Raw genomic sequence first — 26,603 nt, 5'->3', positions numbered from 1 at the left:
TTCTAGATTTCTCAACGATCATTGCTGCCGAAGCCTTGGTGGCGATAAGTGGTTGACGATTCTCACCTGTGTGTTCTTGCACGTGGTTTGCATGTCACACCTAGGAAAGTTTGCTACTAACTCACCAAAGGTCGGGGGGTTATTTCGGCCACTCCGATTTCCTTTAACCATAAAATTTTAAGTCACAGTTGAAGACATCTCTATTATGTATGAGCCTACGTGTGCAAATGTGCGTACGAAAAAAAAACATATGATGTGTGTGTATATTTTTCAGGTGGTATAAGTGGGTTAATAGCCGGGATTGTCGTCACCCTCGGGATGGCCAGCACATTTCCAGGTGGGCTGGGAAATTTCCTTATAAACACTGCCCAAGATCACACAATTCTGGCGGGCATCGCCGCGGCGTTTGGCTTCAGTCTCGGAGTATCCGTTATCGTGTCCTACCTAACCAGCAATGTGAAGACACGGGAGGACGAGGAAGAGGAGTGGCAGAAAACACAAGACATTGACAATCCACTGAACCCTTGGGAGCAGAACTACCAAGAGGAGTTGAAAGGTATTCAGTACGAAGGAAAACCTTCCTATCACCAGATGGAGATTTGTTTTCGGTCAGCCAAAATCCTGGCTTACGCCACAGGCTTGATCAGCATTGGGGTATTCGCCGTTGTCATCCCATGCATCATGGTCATTTTCCCAGTGATGGACGACGGGGTCTTCAAGGGCTGGGTCACATTCTGTCATATTTGGGCAGTCATCATGGCAATCATAGTAATATTCTTTCCGCCCGTCGAAGAAGTGAAAAAGATGCTGAAGCAATACAGGCTGAACAAAACGAAAGAAGCGAGCAAACGATCGCCGATGAAAAACGACAACACCGCCAATAACTCAAAGAACATGGAGTTGCAAGTGATGTTGTCTGATGGTGGTCACCAAGACGGCGCCAAAGTCTAAGTACAATCATTTAGGCAGCTTTCTCCTGGCAACTGTTTATTGCCTACATCAGTGGTCCTTGCGAAGAAATTCTTATGTTAACAAACAATGACAGAGTGTGACAGCACATATCAAAAAAAATTGGACAGAAATCAAGGCTAACTTGAAACAGCAGGAAAGCATCAAGAAGAACGACATCTTCAACTAGAAGTACCACAAGTGTATTCACGAACTTGTGATGTCAGAAAGTTTGGACAATAGATACTACAAAGGTGGAGTCAAGGCTTGTTGGAGACTATACTACCTCTGTGCTTGTGTTGTTGTTGTCATCTACCTGTACGTGGGACAGGCCATCGATGATTCCACGTTCTGGCAGTTTCTGAGATACGTTTTTCATGGACTAGTCGGATGCTGTCGAATAAAGTCAACCACTGTTCAGCAGAACATCGACGAAGAGCTTCGAACAGAAGATACTGGTGAAGTGGGGCTATAAACTTTATCAAAACAATAGATAGGGAGCAGCAAAATAATAGTAAACTGCCGTACCATTCTCTCAGCATGTAGCAGAGATGAATCCATTTGCATTTATCTTTTACCGTTTGTAAATGTTTGAGGTGAATACAGTGCATGACTATTTGAATATTCCCCCCAAAGGCAAATAGAGGCTTTATTCGATATGAAAGTGATCAGAAAAGGAAAAGAATTCTTTACAAATGATTGTATTGAAAATATATGTAACTTCGTCAGCATCGAAACAGCCTGAGTTTATGCAGACTTCATTGTTCGAGTGAGTTACGATCAAAAGCGTTCGTTCCAGTACGCTTATATCGATCTCTATGACTATCGCCGGTCACAAATAGAAATGCAGTTTTATAATGTTGTCGTCGGTACCCTCAGGCATAGGCTCATACAAAAAAATACAAAAAATAAAAACGAATTGCCTACTTTTGAAAGGATACAAGTCCAATCCCACTGAAACGAATCAGAAGTTGTTTGGTATGTCGATAGTCCCCGAACTCTTACACGACTGTTTTTCAGACCAATGGCATGTCACTGGTTACCCACAGAAAGACGTCTTTGGCGTACATTCTACGCCGCCATGGTCCGTGTAACACGACCGAGATAAAGTTTGTCATTGCAATGATTTTATAAGACAGAAATAATGCACTGTTTATAGCGAGTAACTAGTCGGAACAGTATCAGTTATGGCAACAGGATGGCAAGCGTACTTGACCACGTACTTGAATGCTTGACCACGCCCATATGTCCTGACTGACAAGCAAACTGTTAAACACATGCATTTGTAGTTGAAATTGTGTGTCAATTTAATGGAATGATATTGTTGTTCATAATGTCAAATTGTAAACAGTGTCAGGTAAGTTTTGATAATTTTGTACTTTGATATGATAGAAACTGTGTTAATTGTTAAGTTGTATGTGTATAAACATAATTGTTGTTTGTAGACTTAGGAAGAGATGGTTTCTTGCAGAGAGATTAAAACAGAGGCGAGCGAAATTTAACAGCGGACCATAATAAGGTCAAAGAATCATATTTAACTAACTAGGCCTAGATAAGTTCCTTTCCCACATCACAGGTCATAACTACGTCTGTCAATTCTGAATCTTCTACGAACATATCTCATGAAACAAATGTAGGGTAAAATACATGCGCCTGGAGGTCATTCTATATAAGAGCTGAACTCGGAATACCACTAATACTAGCCGAATGAGGTGGCAAGTTCAAATCCGGCTTCCGCTGGATCAGCTGCGACAAGAGGTTTGTTACCCGGCAAAGTGCAGTTGTTTCTCCAGAGCTGTGCCTAGTTTCTTCCAACCATAAATCTGACAGCCGTCAGTCTTGAGAATGGCTTAAAAAACAATTAAATAAATGACACAAATTACGCAGTACTAACATATGTGCTAAGAAAGTTGTATTATGTTTTGCAGAGCTCAATGGGAGATAAAGGGAATCCTTGACTTTCGATTTTGTTAACAATTTATTTGGCAAATCTAAACATGTCAAAAATGGAACCGTTAGTCATCCTGGCTTTCGTGTCCAAGTGGTTAAAGCGCTAGCGCAATCACAATGAATCAGGTACTTTTCATCAATGCAGCAGTTGTGAGTTCAAGTAAAACTCAGGCTGGCTTCCTCATACATCGTTCAAGGGAAGGTCTGGCAGATAGTCATACGGTTCGAGTCCAAAACCGTTGTATAGAGCTAATATTCGCGTAGATGATGTCGGTGCCCATTTCTGGCAGTGCTCAGCGTTAGCTTGCTAAATGCATCAGACGATGGTTTACAGAGATAAAGTACTACAACAAACTATAGTTTGCTGAAGTTTAGTGGTAAAAGTACTGCACGTATCTACAGCTTGCTCAAGGGTAGCAGTGAAGTACTGCATGAAAATATAGTTTACTAGAGATACGTTAAAATACTGAATCAAACTATGGTTTACGAAATGGCCGTTGATAAGTACTGTTTAAACTAGTCCAGTAACAGTGATAGCTCGATCAAGTGATTCCCATGAAAAGGTGGTAAACTGTACAGTGTTACAAATAGGTTAAAGCGTTCATGTTACAATAAAGTATATAGTTACAGCACTCGTTGTGTTCCGTTATTTATGTACAAACTTTACAACCCGCATTTCATGGTGAAATGCCACGGTGTACACACGGTGTGTGCTGGAAGTTTTCCACGATAAGTCACAGGCATTGCCGTTCGTAACCGAGTGTCGTAACCGTGACACTCATAGCATTGTGACCTGAAGCACTGTAAAACTTCATTTAATAAAAGTGTGCTATGCATGTCACATGAAGCGAGATTTGTTCCTACCACTGTGCCTTTCTACACTATACAAACTGTGGTTCATACTGCCATCTTATACTGTACAAAGTGCGGTTCATACCACTGTGTTATTTAACAAACTGCATTTAAGATAATATGTGCAGGACGCAAACTGTATAGGATGAAAGTGTCGTACAACGTTAAACTGAGAAAAATGCTTTTTGTACGGGTGTGTCATGTTACACTACATCACTCTACACTCAACTGCTTTCCATTCGAGTGTGCATTATTAGACCTACACTATACAATATACATTTCACATCTGCCAAAACACAGTAGAAACCGTATTTCACATATTAAGTGTGCCGAAACATAATAAAAACTATTTTCGCGTAAGTCTGTGTTTACACATAAAGCCTGTGGACTACAGAATAGAAACCGTATTTCGTATTAAGGTGCCGGACTACAGAGCAGAAACCGTATTTCATATTAAGGTGCCGGACTACAGAGCAGAAACCGTATTTCATATCAACGTGCTGCTCTACAGTACTTAAAGTGTATTTCATATTAACGTGCCGTATTACATAATAGAAACTGTATTTCATATTAACGTGCCGTACTACATAATACAAACTATTTCATATTAACGTGTCGTAACGTGTCGTACTACATAATAGAAACTGCATTCATACTCACGTGCCCCACTACGGTAAAGAACTGTATTTCATTTTAACATGCCGGACTACAGAAAAGAACATGTATTTTATTTTCACGTGCCGGACTACATAATAGAAACTGTATTTCATACCCATGTACAGCACTACAGTCCAGAAACTATTTCATATTAACGTGTCCCATCACAGCACAGAAACTGTATTTCGTATTAACGTGCCGTACTACATAACAGAAACTGTATTTCATGTTCACGTGCCGCACTACGGTACAGCCACTATATTAAATACTAACGTGCCGTACCACATAATAGTAACTGTATTACATATTAACGTTCTGTACTACATTACAAAAACTATATTTCATATTAACGTGCCGTACTACAGAATAGAAAATGTATTTCATGTTAACGTGCCGGACTACATAGTAAAAACTCTATTTCATATTAACGTGCCGTACAACATAATAGAAACTGTATTTCACACTCACGTGCCGTTCTACAGTACAGGAACTGCATCTCATATTAACGTGCTGTACTACATAACAGAAACTGTATTTCATACCCACGTGCCGTATTACAGTACGGAAACTGCATTTCATATTAACGTGCCGTACTACGTAATATAAACTGTATTTCATACTCACGTCCAACGCTACAGTACAGAAACTGTATTAAATACTGACTTGAAGTACGATATAATAGAAACTATTTCATATTAACGTGCTGTACTACAGTACAGAAACTATATTTCAAATTAACGTGCCGGGCCACAGAATAGGAAATGTATTTTATATTAACTTGCCGTACTACATAATAGAAACTGTATTTCATATTAACGTGCCGGCCTACAGCACAGAAACTGTATTTCACATTCACGTGCCGCACTACCGTATAGAAACTGTATATCATATAAACGTGCCATACAACATAATAGAAATTGTTTTTCATACTCATGTGCCGCAATACAGTACAGAAACTGTATTAAATACTAACGTACCGTATTATATAATAGAAACTGTATTTCATATTAACGTGCCGTATTATATAATAGAAAATATATTTCATATTAACGTGCTGTACTACAGTACAGAAACTATATTTCTTATTAACGTGATGTACTTCTTAATAGAAACTGTATTTCATATTAACGTGCCGTACTACAGAATAGAAAATGTATTTCATATTAACGTGCTGTACTTTGCAGCCTTCAAGCAAACCATTCTTAAAACACACCTAACGCTCCCACACAAAAAAGCATAAGTGACAAATGGCGGTGACACTGGCTGCTGAGATCAAAATCTACTGAAATGATGCCATCAGGGAATGACCTAATATTGCTTATTTTATGATTACTGATTGTGTAACTTGGCTGAAAATCACAGCTTTTAAGTTTTATTATCATACTTTTGTATGATATTTGATTTTCTTTTTGTTTTACTGCCTTAATATTAAATTGTCTAATCTATTGTATTAGTTATATTCTATTTAAATGAGGCTTAGAGATTAATATTCAATATCTTTAACTAGATACTTAGTTTATGAATAACACTGAGATATCTGATGGAAAAAAGGACATATGGGCACAATTATTGGTCGTGATTTAGTTAGTCAAATATATGGAAACTAACTGACAATATTTGAACGCCAATATGCGCCCCAACCAGATTCACGTGTCTGTCACGCAAAACACTTCCATGGCAATGATGGCTTTTGACGAACAGAGTCGTGAGCGTATCTTGTATTCCTTATTCATCCATGTCTATACAAGCATATTTTCGTGAAATATCAACACGAACTGAAATATCCCTAGCCGTACGTACGTGGCTAAACTAGTCTAACGTTATATTGTCGTACCAAGCAGTGATATTCCACGCTGACTTGTTCAATTAAGTACCAGAAGGGTCAAAACATCTGTGCCACTCGGCTGAAGAAAGTTAGGTTTTAAACGATGTTGTTCTAGCCTGATTGAAACTGGTTCGTACAACCACAAAGAAACGTTACGCGATGCTTCTAATAACTAGGTGATTAACGTCTTAGCGCAGAACTGATGAACTTTCCATCAATGCGGTCGCTATGAATTCCAGCCCAGCTCAGACTGGCTTCCTCCCCAATCGTATGCGGAGATGACTGTCAGAAACCTGCAGATGGTCGTGTGTTTCCCCCAGGCTCTGCCCTGTTTCCTCCCATCATAATCCTGGCTGCTGTCGTATAAGTGAAATATTCTTAAGGACTGAGTAAAACTCCATTCAAATAAATACGTAAATAAATCAAAAGATGCACGGACCGTACGCCAGCACATACGAAAAAATTAAGCCATTTCGGCGCAGGTGTCACCGCGCTTTCTCCGGGTTCATCACCATTTTCATCTTCCATTCTCGTCCTCACGTGACTCAATTGTCTGGAAATCTAAGGACGTCATCGTTTCATGTGATAGGAATTGATTATTGTGCAGGATTCAGATTCAAAATATGGCTGAATTAAACAGTTCAAACGAAAACGCTTTCGTCAAGAAAGAAACTATTTGCTCTACCTACAGACTGGGATATAGGACTGAAGGCACAGTTTTCCACACGGTGATCAACTGTTCATCGATGCATAAATCTACCTAGTCAGAGTAATAATTAAGATTTTATGATGGATCTAGGGTTTAACTGCGAGTTTGTTCAGATTTATAGCATGGGCGAGTGAAGCTGACCAGCTTGGTACGGTATAGCTCTCAGATCGGTTGTCCATGTTTCCAGCTTAGCTTCCTTATTAACCGCTCTGAATCGTTACATTCACCAACCCGGAACTTAGCTCTGTCGTCTGTGCTGTTCTCAAAATGTCAGTGCTTTACTCCACAAAAAACAGATTTCCGTGATCTTCACGTAATTCTGAATTCATATCACTAAAATATCTTTGAATGACAAATACTATGCCGTTGCAAATGTCACAAATGCAACCAAGGCATCCAGTCGGACAGCATCTGAACATCGCAATCAGCGATTCTCGAATTTAGTGACAGTGTTACTGGTGTGAACTCGGCAGCTTTTCTTTTTTCACATTATAGTTGTTTCTGTTCATCATTAAAACAATATTTACTGATGAAAATCCCAAACACGTTGTCCATATGTATGTATGTTTTGGGCTTAAGGTCGTACGTAAAAATTTTTCATACATATGACAACAATGAGCCATAAGGTGTGTGTACATATACTGTGTTTTTTGTGGCAGCGCGAGTCCATGCCGTCAAAGTGCTGCCGTCAATACACTATCATGCCGAAGACACCAGACGTGACGCCCCACTGACGTCACATTATATGGACACCGGGCCAACCAGTCCCGTTTCCTTTCTCTAACCTCTAACTGACAATATATAGCAGGTTCATCGCGTTATTCACAGCCGACAAGCTTGTGACTAATGAGGTCTCCGACTAAAAGTCATCTTCACAATACCAACGGCTCTTTTGGGTTTCGCTACAGGCGATCCTTTGATTGCTTCTTTGACCCAATTACAGATTAATCTTAACTTGCTCATCCAATCAGATCACTCAGCAAACGTCTTTTCCTCGTATGATGATTTACAATGGCAACATGCATGCAGCATGTATTTGTACTGAACTGAAACTACCGACCAAAGACACCGGAGATAATCCTGAAGGGATGGTTTGTTGGTTGGTTGCAGTAATTGGGGTCACAATAACTAAGTTTATTGTGAGTAAGAATAATAAATGAAAGGCAAACAATAAATGCATGCAAAGAACAGACATGAGCAACACGTCACAGGTCTATATTCACGCAATAAAAAGCCATAGGAGATCCACAGACCCGAAATTAAAATCCACAGAAGGACCACAGGCCTTCATTAAAAAGGCATAAGAGTTCCACATACATGCACTAAAGTGCCACAGAAGGCCCACATACATGCAGTAAAAAGCCACAGAAGACCTACACACATACAGTAAAAAGCCACAGAGGGCCTATATACATGGAGTAAAAAGCCACAGAAGTCCCACGGACATGCAGCAAAAAGCCATAGAAGATCCACAGAAATGGAGTCGAAAAGGCACTGAAGGCATGGCCTCTGGAGTAGCGAGAATGGCTAGTTCTATTGCACCTTTTTCTCGGCAGGTTCGTCAGCTATTTGGGGACGGGCACCTGCAATAGGTGACTCCGTACACTCCGGTTTTCCCAACCCCTTAACCTGTCAAAGAAATGAAAAACTCGTGAGTTTCACATTAAACTTCAATGAGAACAAGGTCACAGCAGTCTTTACAGCAGGTTCTGTACGCCGTGCAGGCTGAGATAAATTGAAGAAAGCGTCCGACAACGTGTGGGCTGGGATAAATTGAGGAAAGCGTCCGACAACGTGTAGGCTGGGATAAATTGAGGAAAACGTCCGACAATGGGTAGGCTGAAGGAATCTGAATCAGAATGCATCAGTTAGGAAAAAGCTGTCGCTATAAATTTCAATTCGTTCTACAAAGCAATCTCTTGTTGATGAAGAGGTAATATACACTTACTACGTTCAGCTGAAAGTGTATATGCTGCTAGTGCTGGGCTCAGTGTGCTAATTTAAAATTCTGACAGTCATAGTAAGTCATAGTCTATCCCTTTCTCTCACGAAACATAGTGCAGATTTCCTGGCCCTCTCCTTCCAGCTATGGTCCATCGAACACCTCACACTGCTCATTTTGTTTCTCATTTTGTCGTTGAATCTCGAATACAATAATCTTAATTTACCACCCTTACCCATTACACTACTTTACTTGCTGTTCTGAGGTAACGTTGAATGCTAGAAAGTTAACGGTACAGAGCGCCTCGCCGTCGACCGCTATTTTGAATTGTTTTCGTGGCATATATTGGGTTTGCAATCTAAAATATTTCCATTGTCGTCAGTTGGCACTACTTCAACCTTCATAATCAAAATCAGAAGGTTATCAAAAACTTGTATTTTAGTAAAGTTAAGTTTGGGTGCCGCCAGCGTGGGCCACAATGAAATTAGTTCCATCAAGTAGACCTTGGGAAATGTGTGGCGAGTTATTTTGAGAGATCTCGATGGACTAATATGCTACCAAATAACTCTTACTCTGCAATACATGTTAGCTATTCTGGCAATACTGAATCGCGTTTTACAAAGCTGTCCCACCAAGCGCATTTGTACGGAGTTATGTAAATACGGAGCCGTAAAAGGCACATGGCGTTTTTCTTTTTCTTAACTGTGTGTTTTTTAATATTTCCACTTTTGCAGTGAGAGGTTTCCTTTTTTCTTAAGCAGCCCCTCCCCCACCAACAAAAAAACTCCCATTGGAAAAAACAGAAAAATCCCATTGAAAAAAATAGAAAAAATCCCATCGGAAAAAAAAAGAACTCCCGCTGGCAAAAAAGAAAAATTCCCAGTGGAAAAATACGCTATGCTTCGGGCTTTTGTTGAAACACCCATGTATGTGACACTGTCATTTGATGATTATCTCGGGCTCCAACTTAACGAACTTGGGCCCCGAGTTAATCAGCCAGTGGCTGCGCGGCTGTGCAAAACGGCCCGTCTTGGCGTAGGGGCAAGACAATTGATCTTGGCGTTGGGTAAATGTGAACATTCCCTCTAGTTACCACAGGTAGCAGGGTGGAGGATAGGACTGTCCCTTTCCCAAATGTACTTTGTTATAGATGACTTGAAAAGGGCAATATTCTAAAGGAATTTGGACCGTATCTATGTTGAATGTTCACATTTCCCCTACGCCAGGGTGGACCTTTTTGCAGCAAACACAGCCGGCAAGACGGTTGATCTTGGCCTAGGATAAATGTCAACATTCCCTCTAGTTACCACAGGTAACTGGGTGAAGGATAGGACTGTCCCTTTTCAAGTGTAGTTTGTGACAGATGAGTACATTTGAAGAGGGCAATGAACTAAGCTTGGACATGCATTGGAACACGCAAATGCCGGAAATAGGCGGTCATCTTTAGCGTATGATACAACAATTGGCTGATTAACTCGGGGCCCGAGATAATCATCCAATGAAGGAAAAACGCCATGCCCCTTATACGGCTCCGTATAAAAGGGACATGGTGTTTCTTTTTTTTCAACTGTACGTTTTTTTAAATTTTTTGCACTCTTGGAGTCGGAGTTCCTCTTTTTTTTTAATGCAACCCCCCACCCCACCCCCCGACTCTCCCTGAAAAAGATCTCGGGCCCCGAGGTAATCAGCCAATCGGGTTATCTAGGAGCCCGACTAGGATATCTCCAGTCATGAGTTAATCATCCAATGGTAATGTCACATACATGAGTATTTCAACAAGCACGAAGCAAAACGTAATCAGATTGGCTAATTATCTTGGGGACCGAGATTTTTTCTGGAAGTTGTTCTTTTTTCCACCTACTTAAAAAAAGAAAAACTCCAACCCTATCTCTTTTTCTGGGAGTTTTTTTTCCCGCATGCTTATAAAAAAATTCGACAGCAAAAGAGGCAAAAATAAAAAACTTATATTTAGAAAAGAAAACCGCCATATCCCATTTTACGGCGCCGTGCAATTGTCATGTTGACGTATCTCTTCACCTATGTTACAAGGAAAGTTACGCCAGGTGATTGATGTTACTGGTTCGTAAAACGGAACCGTGGAAATCACTGGCTAGAGGCAAAATGAAATGGTGAAAACTATGAGCAAGGGGGGACAACTCAGCTATAGAAAAGACTAGCGTGAACATCCTTTTCATATAAATATCCAATAATATCAATTCTGACATACTCCAAAAACTATAACACTAAAAGCAAAGGTGAACGAAGCCTGCTGAAATTGACAATCAATACACAGTTGTCCTCATCATGGACGCTGGGACGGTTCCATTTCACTAACAAGATAGGGGGCTGGGTTATGCTGTTAGAACGTCTGATTTTTTCAAAATTTGACAGCTCACATTTTCCGAGGACAAAAGCAAAATGAATTTACATATAACCGGTGAGGCAGTGAAGTTTAAAGGTGATTTATTTACCATTACCGGCATCATGTGGCCAATGGGCACTTATCCTGTATATGAGATATAAAGAGGTGGCATCAAACAACGAGCATTTAGGTACAATATCAGGATAAGCGCAACGTGGGCAATGATAAGTTTTTTCAAGGTTCTTTTACTTGATTCTCCTCCAAAAGCACTGGATTGCTAGTATTACAAGCTAGCGATGGGAGTGAACAGCTTGTGCTGCATGATGGCAGACATCTCCCGTGATGCAGGACTCAGTCGGCGGTACACAAACTACTGTCTCCGCGCCACTGCAGCCACTGTTCTGAGCCACGCCGGTATTAGAATAATGTCTGTAACTGGCCATTCGAACGAGTCCAGGCTGTGGACTCGTATATAGCTTCAGGCCGTCTGAAGAACAACGCCGCTCTTTAAACAGTGTTTTCACACTTAACCGTTGTTTCTTCTCAGTCGCCGGATGCCTCTTCTGGCATTGTGTCAGCGCGCCTGGCTCAGTTTCTGGGCAACGCTGTCATCTCAGGAAACACCTTCCATTTAGGTTTCAACTGAATCAGCAAGTTTCTCCACGAAATAAATTGTTCACTTCTGACAGTTTTTTAAATTAGTTTGACTTAAAATCATCATTCCTCAGTCATCGCAAGACTGTTATGTTCGAATTTAGAGCTCGAACTCACATAGGGAAGTGCTGACGGGAAATGTGCCTTTATTGGTCAATAACTGTCACGTGCGTGGCTCTGATTGGATGATTTATTTCCCACCCATTCCATTAGCACAGACTTGCCCAAAATCATGACAAAACAACCTGGACCGTTACATATTAACAACAAGGAAACAGCGGCTGTCTTGGGTGTTATTCCCCCACTCTAATGGCTCCATTATTTCGTAATGGTATATTAGAATAGAAATAAAACGTAGTTTGCCATGCTCAAATCACCAAGATAATGCACAGCAGACTGTTTGAGAGCTCGGCAGGTCTACTGTGCATTATCTTGGTGATTTCAACATGGAAAACTACGTTTTACTTCTTAAATAAAAAACACGCAGCCTAAGTTGAATCTATCAATCCTTTAGAAGAAAAATTGTTCTAAAGAAAAACATTTTATTTCGCCCTTGTTTAGTATAGATGAGATAAAACATAGAATTTAGCATCCACACAACTTTTCACTGATGCACAACTGAGCTCATATACAGTGAAATTTACAGCAAGTAAATATGGAAATAATTACTTAGAATAGTCAAATTTATGTATACTTTATTAATTCTGTCTGTGGTGTATAGTCATGCGTTAATCATAATTATCATCTTGCACGTGTATCACCTAGCAACAGACAGATCACGACGTATTTATGCAGCGGACCTGGGACCAAAATTTCCTTTTACTGACATGCTAAGGTTCAGCGCCACTGAGCAGTCCCTAAATCTGCAAGCCCGAAACCCTATTATCCTGTATGTTGATTGACAGGCCACACAATTCTCAAAACTTGTGTTAAAAGTAAGCTGAAGTTACACCGCAGTGTCAAACATGGAAATGCTGTGGCCTGTATCCATTCGCTGGTGAATTTCACCCCGCCATTTTGCTCATCACCTGACATGCTCAGTCGATCGAGTTGATAATCCACGTACAGTAGTACAGGAGCAAAAAGCGACACGCAAAGTTATTCCCAAGGAGATTTCTTCCCGCCTGAAACAATAACGATATATTAACGATCTGTGCTAATGGATAGAGGTTAATTACGCATACTTCTGTTTCATTTATCCTGTAGGCCTACGTCAGTATATGAATGGGAGTATTCATATTTTGGAACTTAAAATTGTTTTGTTAAGAGCATTGGCACTGGGGCCTCGGATACTGCGGTGTAAGGTAGCACTCCTGTTTGAGGAGAAACTCTTACACAATGCTTACACAAGTGAATAAATTCTGTTCACATGTGACAACTTTTGAAAGCATTTATTTGATCATTACGCTCGTTTATATAGCGTTTTACCATCTACATTAAGGATGTATGGATAAAACCTGACTGGCGAGTCTTGGGGGAACACCACACTTCCTTTCACCCAAGACCATGACATTTATGCGAGGACTGTCTACACGGAGAGCAGAAGAAACCAGGTAAAGGAAACAGGTGGACGAGTCTTGGAGGTAACACAACACTTCTCTGGAATGTTTCGCACCTGGTTGTTCATGTCTATATATCGTAACAGGGAGCCTTACTTTCAGTACTAGTCCTACTCTTATGATACAATGCTGAAGCTGAGTTCTAGTTATATATTCTCCACAGAAGTAACATTTTAAACCATCCGAACTGCAGGGCTGACCAGCAAGCAAAGAAAAGAGTCGCGGAAATAGTCATGTAAATATTCAATCGACACTGAGTGGTTGTATTGGGCTATATCGTGTGCAAAAAGCTTCAATGACTAATTACAGCCTCTGGTAATAGCATACTGTCACCGATACAAATGCTTATTGTTTAAAGAAAATCTATTTTCGTCATAACGGTTTTCTGAAAATTCATGTTTACATATAGTCTGCATGATTCTGTAGTTACACATTTATTTCAGAGTGAGTATGCGTAAATATACTAACTATACCTAGTTTCTGTTTGAGGAAGTGGACCACGTCGGAATTCCCCTGCCCTCGGGCCAGAGTCATCAGTGTGTAGCCTTTACCCGTAGTTCGCTCTGAAGAAGCCCCGTTTTCCAACAGGAACTTGATCGCATCTGCGGATAAACAACAATAACGTTGAGTTTGAATTGTATACATAAATCATCTGCAATCATCATTCATTTGGCAGCTACGACTAGAGCAGGTGTGTGAGTTGATCTGTATGTCTGTTTGTGTGTCTGTCTGTCTGTTATTCGGTAGAGCTGTTGGTCAATACCTCATCTATCTTTTAACATGGGTCTTTCACTTGTCTGAATACAAAACACCTATGATTTTATAGGGAAATATACCGAATCTCGCAACAATATTGGGAATTAATCACGTTTTATTGCGGACTCAAGTCCATAGTGTAAAAACATGCATGGTAACAATAAACTACTGAGAATACATATAATGACAGCTTATAGCCAGAAAATACATTAATGCGGAATATAACTCCACTTGGCACATGTCACTGAGTGAACACGGACATCAAAGGTCCATATACAGGGTGTCCCAGAAGTCGTGCACCATCCTGATTTTATTTTTTTTCTGTGTTTCAGATTTAATACTGATTAAATTTTTTTCTCTCTCTCTTTCAGAGTTAATTATGGCTAATAAACTAATAGTGCAAGAAAGAGTTGAACTGGTTTTTATGTTTGGAAGAGATGGGGCAACACACCGCTCTGTAGCTCAAGCATTCAACCTCAACATGGATTATGCGCGACTTATGGGACACCCTGTACAGTATAGCAGTTATCATTGATTAGTGCTGTATTCACGTCTTTAAATCTGCACTCATTTAGACCTAATTTGGAATAAAAAAAGCTTATCAAAAATGCATAGTCACTTTTATCATCTTGAATTACGCATATATATATTAAAAGTGAACTTGTACTAGTGTGTGTGCTATTTTTTTCTTTTTTATGAAAAAGCCTGTGTTTACGGTATATTCATAACGGTATTATATGCTTCCACGGCTTGGTTTTGAGGAGATTTCCGGTCTGACGTTGATGTATTAGGTATATATTAGCAAAAGTGGAGATCTGTCCAGCTTACATAATGCCCTTCCTGCTTAGCAAACTTGCTTATAGCCTGGTTATAATTCCTTGGTGATGATTTTTTTTTTCACTATGTACACCTGTACTCAAGGATCTCACGTTTTTAGCAAGATTCACGAAGAATGACAAGTAGATAAGACATATATTTTAAAAGTCAATATACAGTACTCATGAGAACATAAAGTCAAACTAGGTTCACGTATATGGCTTTTATCAGCAAACTATTGCTTTAATCGCTCAAGTAATTTGGAAACCAACGTCTGGACTTCTTCCACAAACTTCCATATAGCTGTCTATAATGTCTTTCAGTTGGCTAAGGGTCATTTAGCCGACTATCTTCAATTCTTACCTACCTGCCCCGTAAACACAGTTGGTACAGCGCCCGCTTCGGAAGCGGTAGATCCAGGATCATTCCGGGGTCGATCACACCTAAGACTTTAAAAGAGGATGTTGCAGCTTCCTCGTTTGGAGTTCAGCATGAAGGGGATAATGCAACTACTGGTTGACCCGTATCAGTATAATGGCTCGTGCGGGGCGGCTCACTTGCCTTCGGTAAGTCGTCTCAGCGAAGCAGCACTAGATAAAAGAGCGGTGGAAAGCCGTCCTGCAACAAAGAGGCACGCTACATGCACTCTAAGGATTCCTTCGTCGTCATATGACTGCAAGATTGTTAAGTGCGACGTTAAACCCCCAAACACTCACTCACTCACTCAATTCTTACCGGTCACTTACTATTAAGACACCGAGAACTCTTGTGCAGATTGAGGATAACTTTCCTTCAACATAAGTAAATAAATTAATAAATGAAAGAGAACTAACCCAGATGTCCATGCCGTGTGGCCCAGTGTAGTGGTGTACACTGGTTGTTGTCTAGCGTGTCCACATTTACACCGCGATTCACTAACATCTGCAAATATACACGTAAGTCGGAAGCTGGTATTTATTTATGTGGTGTTTTAGACTGTACACAGGAATGTTTCACTTATACAACGGTGGACAGCGTTGCTTTGAGAGGAAACCGTCCGCAGGTTGCTGACTGACCTTCCCACGTAGGACCGGAAAAGAAGCCAGTATGAGATGGACTTGAGCTCAGAGCGATCACATTTGTGAGAGGCTCTTGGCTCATTGTGCTGCGCTCTCAGCTAACCTCTTCAGGTACGAAGGCCCCAGAACCTGGAAGTAGTCTTAAAGTAGAGCCATCCGGTGGTTAAACCTAATGACCCCGAAGGACACATGTATACATACCGTGCGCGTTGGCACAACACTTCCCATCACTGTATGCTGTTCACATGAAACATGATGCACGACTAACAGTGTCAAAACCACCAACTATTACACTCATTTATTTGGGGTTCACAGAAGAGGAATGCAACACTACACAAAAATATGAACCTCATTCGATAATACATGAGTGTACCACATAAATGGAACTACATAAATGGAACTACTTCCTGTCTAGCTAGTTAAACGCAATGTGTGGTTTGCAAACTACGACACAGCTGCATCGATTTTAGGAGCATTGAGATGACGTGCACTGGAAGTGGACCTAATCACGCCCACAATATCCAACATTAGATAGTAATTCCCAAAGAAATAATACAGTATACAGATACAATAATGTTATAAGTGAACTGACAAGTGCACTAATGGTTTGAGTGTGTATACATAGACTCACAGTCTTATCGGAGAATGCTTCAGTCAGCTTTACATGCTCCGTGTACCACCAGTACCACCCAGACTGAAGAACAGCAGTTACATGCTATTAGCACATCCTTGAGCACATTCACAAGGCGTCTAGCATTCCACATCTAGTCGCCACATCTTTTTCTTCTCTCATTTAAAGTTGTCTGTGTATGTAATGACCTGTATACTGAAACATAATTTCAGTTTTCCACAATTCACCTACATACTTACCACAGCTATTCCTAAGGTACACTCAAAAAGTAATCTGTTAATTTTAAACAAAAGTCTGTTGTCTGAGCGATACCAGAATGTATTCTGTTATTACAGCATAATACTGTGTCATATTCAACATAATATCCTACTAGTCTAATAGAATCTTTATGTTGAATTAATAAAATATGTGTGTTATAGTTCACAGAATAATCTGTTGTTATAGCAGAATACATTCTAACATCATTCAGACAATAGACTTTCTGCTAAAATTAATGGATTAATTTTTTGAGTGTAGATTAGTGATTCGTTATGGGTTTCTCTGCGGAAAGTTATTAGCCTGGATTGTACTATATACTCAGTGTTACACGTACAGCTATACAGGCCACATGACCATTGGCTGCTGCAATATGGAGTGCTGTCTGACCGTGCTTATTCACACATCCAGCTTCCTGAAAAATTAAAAAAAAAAACAAAAACCAAAAAACAACAACATTGAAACAAGAACTGTGAGGATAGTGGGTTTACATTAAATAATAAAATATAAGCGTCATGTCCGACATTTGTATACCATTCGTAGTCCGTAAAGGGCGTTCCAAGTCGATAATCGCAAGATATCTCCGAGTTTTTGTAATACTGACAGATTGAATGGTTAGCATTTACTTATTTATGTGTGTGGTCTTTAACGCCGTTTTTCCGGTTTACCCTTACACGACGGCGATCAGGTCTATTGTTGGTGGAAACAAGCTTACCTGGACTAAACCACCGCCCTTCGCAGGTATCTGACCGACTTCCTAGCTTAAAACCGTAGCTGATGCACCAAGAACTGGATTCGAATAAATGCCCTCATGGCTATGTATGTATGCTTGGAGTTTAACATCGTTCCTAATAATTTTTCAGCCTGACGAGGAGTCATTAGGTGTGTGTGTGTGAATATACTGTATGTGGCAGGGCGAAGCGCCAAAGCGCTGCCGTCAATGAAGTATCATGCCGAAAACACCAAACACCGTCACTGGTCAAAGGATTGATTGTTGCATAGAGCCAGCGCTTGAACAATCTGAGCTAGCGAGGCGGCATAAATAGCTTGTAGTAACAAATGATTTTGGGATTTCTTTATAAACTATTTAATTTTTAAACGGGATAACTGCACCTAAACTGCCATTGTTATTTAAACAACAAAATAAAAAATCACCCTCTACTCTACAGAGTGACCTTTGCAGCTCATATAGCCTCTTCTTTAGTATTATAGGTGAATAGGTATTTGTGTCTATGGTTGACTTGTCATGTCGTACGCAAGATTGTTTCACTTCTGTCATGTCGGTCAAGTTTACGGGTTAGGAAACGGTCGCATTTCGCCAGGTACTTGCCGTCATGAATCACGAAGAAGTGGACTGGAACAGTATGTTTACGAATTATTTATCACACTAGGGCATTTCCCCAGGCTTTATATGGCACGTTGGTGGGAACCGCTTCGGTGGCCTAATCGTTAGAGCGTCCGCCTCGAAGTCGAGAAGCCCCGGGATCAAACCCGAGTTTTGTCACACCAAAGGCTATAAAATGGTACTTGTTGACGTCTCTCTCGGTGCTCAGTACTGAGAGGTCAGAGCAAGGAAACAGGGCTGTTTGGCCTGGTGTCAGTATAATATGATTGGGTGGCTTGTTATGTCTGGTGTCTTCGGCATAATACTTCAGTGACATTTTGACGGCATGGACTCGCCCCTTTGACAGCATGGACTCGCCTATTTGACGGCATGGACTCACCTGAACTATCCGATAATCCTACGGTAGACAGACTTACAATACGCTCAATGCACACATCCTTAGACAGTACAATTTGATATCAGAGGTTTATATCGTCTTCTACCTTTGGAAGACGTGTACACAGTCAAGTGGCTCGAATTGATTTATCTCGAGTGTTCCTGCTGTTTTCTTTTCCAACACAGCGTTGATGACACTACCAAAGTATACAATAGAGGCTTGTAACACATTCTCGGTACCTGTGAATCGATTATTTTCTGCTCAGTTCTTCTTTCAGAGACGTAGATAGAAGACTGTGGATCTCTTAGTTGCAAGGAAAGTGTAATCGACCGTGTCCCCTTGATGCAGGTGAAGACATACAGAACGTATAAAGCGAGACAAGGCACGGTAAGTCTTCACGCCAAGGTGACAGATTCAGAAATTCAGATCAAGTCTCACATCCTGCTTGGCTTAGGGCCATGCACTTCCCCATGGATCGGGCGGAACTGAGCAAAATGCTTAGATAAAAAATGTTATTTCATCTGAAGTGCTTTACAATCCTGTAAGCAAAGGAGTGAGTGAGTGCTTGGGGTTTAACGTCGTACTCAACAATTTTTCAGTCATATGACGACGATGTAAGCAAAGGAAAGAGGGGAACTAGGTTGTGTTCACGGGTATATAAAGACATCAGTGATTCGCCCTGGAAAAGTGGTCCGGTGAACGTTGTCCGTTTGAGAAAAGTGAAGTATTCCTGTTCTTGACATTTAAGAACAGCTATCAGAGAACATTTTGAACAGGGTCAAGGTTTCAGAAAACGTATTCTTAGCATTTAAAGGCATTTATAAAATAGCGCAAGGTGATGTAAACCACGGCGGATAGGTCGCTTGACCAAAACTTATGCGACAATAACGAGTATATTGTACATTTCGCTTATAGTCCTTGTTAAATATTCTAATTAATCGCTACATGGAAAATACATGGTTATGGCAAAAATATTTATTGATACACTCTAAAGGAAGATTTTTATAAAGATTATTATAACCCAAATCTCGGTTATGCTACGATTTCAATTTGCGTAAAAAGTAAGTATTAGTTCAGAAAGTCTCTATCAAATACATTATATCAAAGTCACAGACTTCTTAAGCATTATACATAAATTATGACACTGTTGTGGGTAAATATGCCGAAAGAATAAAACGTGAAAACACAACAGTCTAAACTATATATCTGTCAAACCACAAATTTACACTCCGTGAAAGCCATATCTGAGTGTATCTGAGGTAAATTTGGGAACAGAAATTTGTGTAAATAATTGTAAACAGAAACCCCATAATTCAGTGATAAACTCTGCTCTTTCAACAGCAAATGTGAGAGTGTCAATCAGTGACTTATTTATGACAGACGCACTTTTGAAACATAATCATGGAGACGTTCCAACTTTACGGAAAATGGGTGTGTGTGAAAGGGAACAGTTGTCGTCTGCCAACACGTGAAATTTTGCAGGGGCAATATGATAAACAGTGAAGAAGACAAAACCAGAGGTGGACAGCAAACATTGGCATACATCGTTTTATTTCTCTTTTATTTCGCGACCAAGAGGTAACCTATTAGGAACATGGGTGAGGGAAGTGTTTCTCCTCTTTCTTTTCGTTTGTCGCATAGATTAAATGTGAATCATCTGTGATATGTTCAAAATAAAAATAACTAATTTCTTGCCGTGACACTGAGTAGTGGGTCTAGAAAACCGCATAGTTGATAGCAGATCAAATCCAATGTCAGCTTTGCTGTATATACAGTGAACTACCACATGTCACGGCAAGAAATCGTTTATTCTTTAGAGACCATATCGGGATAACATACTTGTACAATGGGCCTGCAGGCCTTGCATATGGGCTTTACACGTCTTGCCTGTGTCATGGCCTATAGCTTGTATGGATATAAAAGATAGCTATCTGTCTCATTAAAGACCAATACCGACCATTAATTGAAATCTAGCAGCGTAGTTTAGGGCATCTATGACATTTATGTTCGTTTCAGGTTTGTATTTAATACTGCTTAACACCGAGGATACAGCCTACATGTACAAACACGGAGCAGTTTAAAAATATCGCCGCACCTGTGCTTTTCACAACATAAGCTGGACTGAAGTAAGGCCTACTCCCTTATACGCCCGCCTTGATTTAAAGCACAGAATATGGAAATATGAATTTAGTCCTTGAAAGATAAAAAAACACAGTGTTATGGATTGTATATAAGCCATTAGACGGACTCTGCATCACTTGAAACTACTGGCGTTTATCACTCCGGGGGCTGACTTCCGCCCATATATAGAGTGTACACGTTTATTTTCACATCATGGAGATAATTCCGCTAATGAAAGAATGAAACTCCATGAACAGGGCTATTCTAACGATCCGAAATATAATATCACACTGCCCATTAGACTGGTCCATGTGACGTAAATGTGTTTTGTTATACATCGCATAGGGGCCAGGAAGGATGAGTTTCTGTATACATGCACTCATGATCAAATAGCAGTTAAAGGAAAGAAACATTTCGGTTCAATGTACACTAAATATAATTGTCCCTACTGCTGAACTTGATCATATATTTATAGCTGGAAACTTCAGAATTTAGACTCAGTCCTCCAAAAAAATCCACTGGATGCTTATTTTCCATTTTCTGACTGTATGAACAGTCTGACTTGTTTGGGGATATAAAAATGTTAAAATTATCTTCAGATTTAAGGCCTTCGGACTATGTCGCCTCAGTTTTGCAGGTGTATGACTAGTGTCCGGAATGCCAACAACAACAGCTTGAGTCACTACTGACGATTAATCTAAACCGGTCTAATTATCTAATACCCAGCCTAGACTAAAGTATTAGTAATGTCAACAAAAAAAGTCTTCGTCAAAAATTCATGATAAAAAATATACACGCGCCTGTTTACTAAAGTCAAACAAATGATGTTGAAACTAAGCCAGGTTAATGGAATAGGTGATGCTTGAGGAGGCTAAATGTTTTTAAGTGTAAGTAACCGACAAGAGCAAGTACTACACTTGACGAAGACACGGTGTCGATCTGACACTCACCTGACCAGCATTCAGAGAGCGCTCTATATCCCGAGTGTCACCAAAAAAAGCTGCAAATAAAAATGAATGTCCCTTAAAATACAGGATATAATGGTTCAACTGAACATTCATTTGCTACGTACTTCTAGCAAATTATATGAACATTAGTGGTTTAGTGGTTCCAGACGTTTTACTGTCAAATGTGTGGGCTCAAACCCAGCCTTGGAAGGGGAATTCGTAGATCCCCCTTCCCTTCATTGCGGCCTGGGTGACAATAAACAATCGACGACGCACGATGTGCATATTTATGTATGTCATATATGGGAAAGTTTGTCACTAAATTGCCAAAGGCCGGTTGTTTATCCCGAGCACTCCAGTTTCCTCCACCCATAAAAATGATCTCCGTCGTACGAATCAAAAATCCTAGAGTTTGGAGTTAAACAACAATCAAATAACTATATAAACAAAAACACTGAAAAATATTAAGAGCAATAAAAATTATAAAGACAGAAAACAACACGATAGCACTGGATTCGAGCCTATGATGTCACTGGCCAAGAGACGAACAACGCTATAAGCGGGTGAGCCTGAGAGTCAGCATGAAGCTTCCACTCACTTAACTTACATTGGGTAATACTACATGTACATGCCGCAAGCTGTAGACAACATTCCACTGAATTATTCAGCATTATGCATTATACATTATGCTTTCTCTTTACACATACACAATGGCGTGTTCGGCTCTGTGTGATAGTGTTTGGTAATGTCGGATAGTTCAAGAGATATCCTGCATGGATGAAGGAAAGAGGAAACGCATTCTACCGTATATAACCAACAGACAGGGATGTCTACATAGATACGTCTGTAATAGTTATTGTTATTTGTGCAGAGAAAGAAATTAGAGAAATGAGAAAAAATATCCTGGCATCCAACGGTACCGCATAGGTGGTTTATGCGGGCATATATACTCTTAAAAATAATCTGTCAATTTTAACGAAATGTCTGTTATCTGATTGATGCTAGAATGTATTCTGTTATTGCAGCGGAAAATTCTGTTAAATATAGCATACATATTCTATTAATTCCACTTAAACGTTTGCTGTGACGTGATGCTATTGTCTGAGCAGTTGATTATTTTTCAAGAATCCACATTTGTGAGTTAGCGGTGAAGGGTGACGACTTCTACCACCGGAGTGCGCCTTCGTTAGGTATACTGTAAAGCGGGACTCAAACCCACGAACGCAAAGGGTTTAAAACGTAACAATATCCCATTGTACTGTCAGGAAAGAAAGCATAACTTTCTCCTTTTAGACAACTTTAAAACGAGTTTAAAACAACAGTTACGAATCTGTGGCTGGAGCGTGTATGGATACAAGGTAAGAGTATAAATCCTAACGTTAGTTTATAAACGGTCTTTGTAGAATTATGACCAGAAAAAATCCGCTGACGAACAGATGTATTATACTGTGCTGCGTGCCAGAAGTCACTCATACTATTAATCATCGCACCGAGGATGCGATTTGCTCCGTTACATAATCTTACACAAACAGTGTATGTTCATGTTGTGATCTATATAGAGTACAACCGACTGGACAACCATTGGTTAAAGCTCTAATGCAATTGCACTAAAACTTTATGTAACACCGTCACGAAAGATCAACCATGCTACGTATTATGTTCAACTGAGCAAATAAATGCGGCACAGCCGGCACGAAAGGGCATTGATTGACGCTAGTTGTGGCGTTTTTTTTAAATATTTGTTTGAAAGGACACCGCTCGATTCTTGAAAAAGAATCGATAGTTGCTATATTACTACAAACACGTGTAACTCGGAACAGTTGGTTCTCGAAAAAGAATCGCCTTGTCGATTTCTCCAATACAGAATACATTCAAGTATCACTCAGACAACAGACTTTCTGTTAAATTTTACAAATTATTTAATTGATGGTATAATAATTCTGTTATATATGTTGTGTTGATGTCGAGAAAGCGGAATGGCATTCAGATATATAACAGTACAGTAGAGAAAAACAAAGCATTTGCAAAGTTTCATCTATGATTTATTTATTTATTTATTTATTTGATTGGTGTTTTACGCCGTACTCAAGAATATTTCACTTATACGACGGTGGCCGGCATTAAGGTGGGAGGAAACCGAGCAGAGCCCGGAGAAAACCCACGACCTCCGCAGCTTGCTGACAGACCTTCCCACATAGGGTTTATCTATGAGGACAGTTTTGTTATATATGCTGTTGGTGTTGAAAAGAGGAATTATATTTGAACATACAAAAGTACAACGGACTATAAAGTGTACTATTTGTGTTCATTAAAAAATACCTCAACTCCAAAAATGCGCATAAATTGCACTGAAAGTTGCTCTGTCATGTGTGGTCATGAAAATGTTGTGGAATTAGAGTACCTGTAATTTATGTCAGCAGTACGGTAATTACGTCCAACAGTCGTCATGATACCGCTGCAATTTTGCCTAAATGGCGTTAAACCATCATTACTGATTTAATTATTTAGGTGCATAATGTGTATTTATGTATTTGATCGGAGTTTTACGCCGTACTCGGGACCATTTCACTTATACAACAGCGGCCAGCATTATATAGCAGGAACAAGCCAAGCAGTGCCCGTGGCAAACCCACGACCATCTGCAGGGTCAGCTGTGTAATACCTATCGGTCATATACTTTTGGAACTTATATATACGCCTATAAATATACCTACATATATCGGATATCTGATTTGTCGATTAGTACAAGCACGTCAAAGTAATATTCTGCATATCTTAACATTCATTAACAAGACTTACCCGCTTCAAACAGATCCGGTGTCATCATTTCGGATGGCCTAGTGATGCTGTCCCTTATATAGTATCTCTTAGAGCTGGACGCATATATACGGAGTGACTCGACGACGGTGTTACATTGACTACAAACGCACCCACAAAAGACGACGACACATTCTCGTCTCCGCTACCACAGGCCTTATTGATTCTTAATTATTAATCTGCATACACACTCATCAATAATAAGGTTAATCGATGCTACATCCGCCGGCAACCGTCAATCAGTTGTCATGGATACAACATTGAATTTTACCTAACTACATTGTTCATGTATTTTTCAACGCTGTGAAAGGAAAGCACCGTCTGGCTTGTGCTACACCAAACCACAACATGGATATGCATGGTGACACGCCATTTAGCAAATTGGTTTAATGTATGATTTGCCGGATAAAGTAGCTCCAACATGTAGGATGTTAGTTGAATGAAATTTGTATTCATGACTAAAACATTTACACGTGAAAAAAAATACTGGTACTGGAGTTCAGGAAGTATCAGATAATATCAGATTCGCGTTATCTATGCCATGCATTGCACGCCCTTGCAAGAACTGTGGTCTCCTTATTTCAAGATGACTATTCTGTTACAGCACAGTCGCATCATTGACATTAAAACATCTGGAAAAGAGGATTAAGGGCAAAGACCACTGTTCACAAAAATATTTCGATTGATTAAAAAAAAAAGCAACTTAAAAAATACATTTTAAACTTTGGATTCTGTGGTTGCCCTTTCTACCCATGTTGAGACCAAGATTTTTGCCACATAGCACACACAGGCTGCTATATTTCATTACTTAAAATAGATATACATCTAGATTTATGAATTAATTCGCCAAATAGACCTTGAAATGAAATATTTCAAGCAAAAAATACGGATGTGATGTCACTGATATACTCTAGGTAACAACAGACCACTCCCCCCCCCCCCATAGATTCTGATGTTTTAAAATTATTTTACTCCACTGGAAAAATTCGAAAAAAAAAACAACAATCTCAGACCTTAATGGTCTTTCATCTGCTTTATACTTCGTTTTAGTGCTTTCTTTGCTTTTAATGCCTTTAACACCTATTATCTTATAATAACGATGGATACATGTTTTAACCCAAAAATATTGTATTTGACTCTGTCCCTTTTTAAAATATTGCATTTGAGTGTCTCAGCCATTTTCAAGTTTTTGACGTCTTCCAGCTAGGACTGAATGCAGCCCTCTGATTATTTTTTTTTAACTTCGTGCCTGAAACCGTCCTTAAGTAAAGTTTTCCATATTTTTCTTCTTTACATATTTTTATTGTTTTATTGAGTCAAATAGTGATGACAATGGTGCAGTCAGTCGAACTCTGTTATTAATGACGCTGGAATGTTTAGTGATTAACAAGGGATCATGGGGGGAAAAGTTTAACAGAAATTTTAGTGTGACTTTTAGTCTGAAACTTGTGTCATTTCGGAGTGAAGAGTTTGTAGGTTCTACCGCTCTGCACAACTCGTGATGAGACCTTACATGGCGACATATAAAAAAGTGGTCAACCATGTGTGGCTATTGGCGCACTTGAAAACCACTTGTTTCCACCAATATGATTTGCATATCCATACGTCACAATTAGTGGGAAAGTATCTGAATAATTGTTAAAGGTCGGTGGTTTACTTCGGAAATTTCGGTTTTCGGTTTCTTTCATCCATATAAATCTGCCCCACCCCCCTCCCCCCATCGTATAAGTGTAGGCTACGTATGTATATGTTTGTATGTATGTGTATATGCATGGGGTTTAACGTCGTACTTAACACATTTTCAGTCATAGGACGACGAGGTGTCATTGGGTGTGTGTACATATACCGTGTCTTGCCGCCAGTGAAGCATGTTGTCGAAGACACCAGACATGACACCCCATCCAGTCACATTATACTGACACCAGCCAACCAGTCCCGTTTCCTTGATACAGCCTCTCAGTGTTGATGACCAAGCGAGGCGGCAACAAAAACCAATTTATAAAGTTTTTGCAAATCCTGATTG

General features: G+C 39.9%; 2 protein-coding genes across 2 annotated transcripts in view; one reads left to right on the top strand and one right to left on the bottom strand.

Annotated features, from left to right (window-relative positions):
• Positions 1-3,484, top strand: part of LOC135472809 (uncharacterized) — a 35,440-nt gene extending 31,956 nt beyond the window's left edge. Inside the window, exon 7 of the mRNA XM_064752491.1 lies at positions 275-3,484. Within this exon, the coding sequence (XP_064608561.1) occupies positions 275-951 (677 nt within the window). The 3' untranslated portion in view covers positions 952-3,484. The remainder of the gene's footprint in view (positions 1-274) is intronic.
• A 4,990-nt stretch (positions 3,485-8,474) lies between these two features.
• On the bottom strand, positions 8,475-24,587 carry LOC135473483 (serine/threonine-protein phosphatase 6 regulatory ankyrin repeat subunit B-like). The gene is made up of 7 exons (XM_064753334.1): positions 24,563-24,587; positions 21,767-21,816; positions 17,312-17,389; positions 16,720-16,782; positions 15,864-15,951; positions 13,927-14,060; positions 8,475-8,570 (listed from the first exon to the last, which is right to left on the bottom strand). The coding sequence occupies exons 1-7, from the start codon at positions 24,585-24,587 to the stop codon at positions 8,475-8,477; spliced, it is 534 nt and encodes a 177-aa protein (XP_064609404.1).
• Between the last annotated feature and the right edge of the window lie 2,016 nt (positions 24,588-26,603).

The sequence above is a fragment of the Liolophura sinensis genome, chromosome 8, assembly GCF_032854445.1.
Source record: "Liolophura sinensis isolate JHLJ2023 chromosome 8, CUHK_Ljap_v2, whole genome shotgun sequence".
Lineage (NCBI taxonomy): Eukaryota > Metazoa > Mollusca > Polyplacophora > Chitonida > Chitonidae > Liolophura > Liolophura sinensis.
The sequence above is the reverse complement of the archived record's forward strand: the minus strand, read 5'-3'. Positions and strand labels throughout refer to the sequence as shown.

What these genes read in the sequence shown, in the direction of transcription:
- LOC135473483 (XM_064753334.1), bottom strand. Translation starts at nt 24,587, where the DNA reads ATGACACCGGATCTGTTTGAAGCGG. An exon ending in GCTCTCTGAATGCTGGTCAG is followed by an intron (nt 17,390 to 21,766) that starts GTGAGTGTCAGA and finishes TTAATTTTTCAG; the next exon opens with GAAGCTGGATGTGTGAATAA. An exon ending in AAGCATTCTCCGATAAGACT is followed by an intron (nt 15,952 to 16,719) that starts GTGAGTCTATGT and finishes GTATATTTGCAG; the next exon opens with ATGTTAGTGAATCGCGGTGT.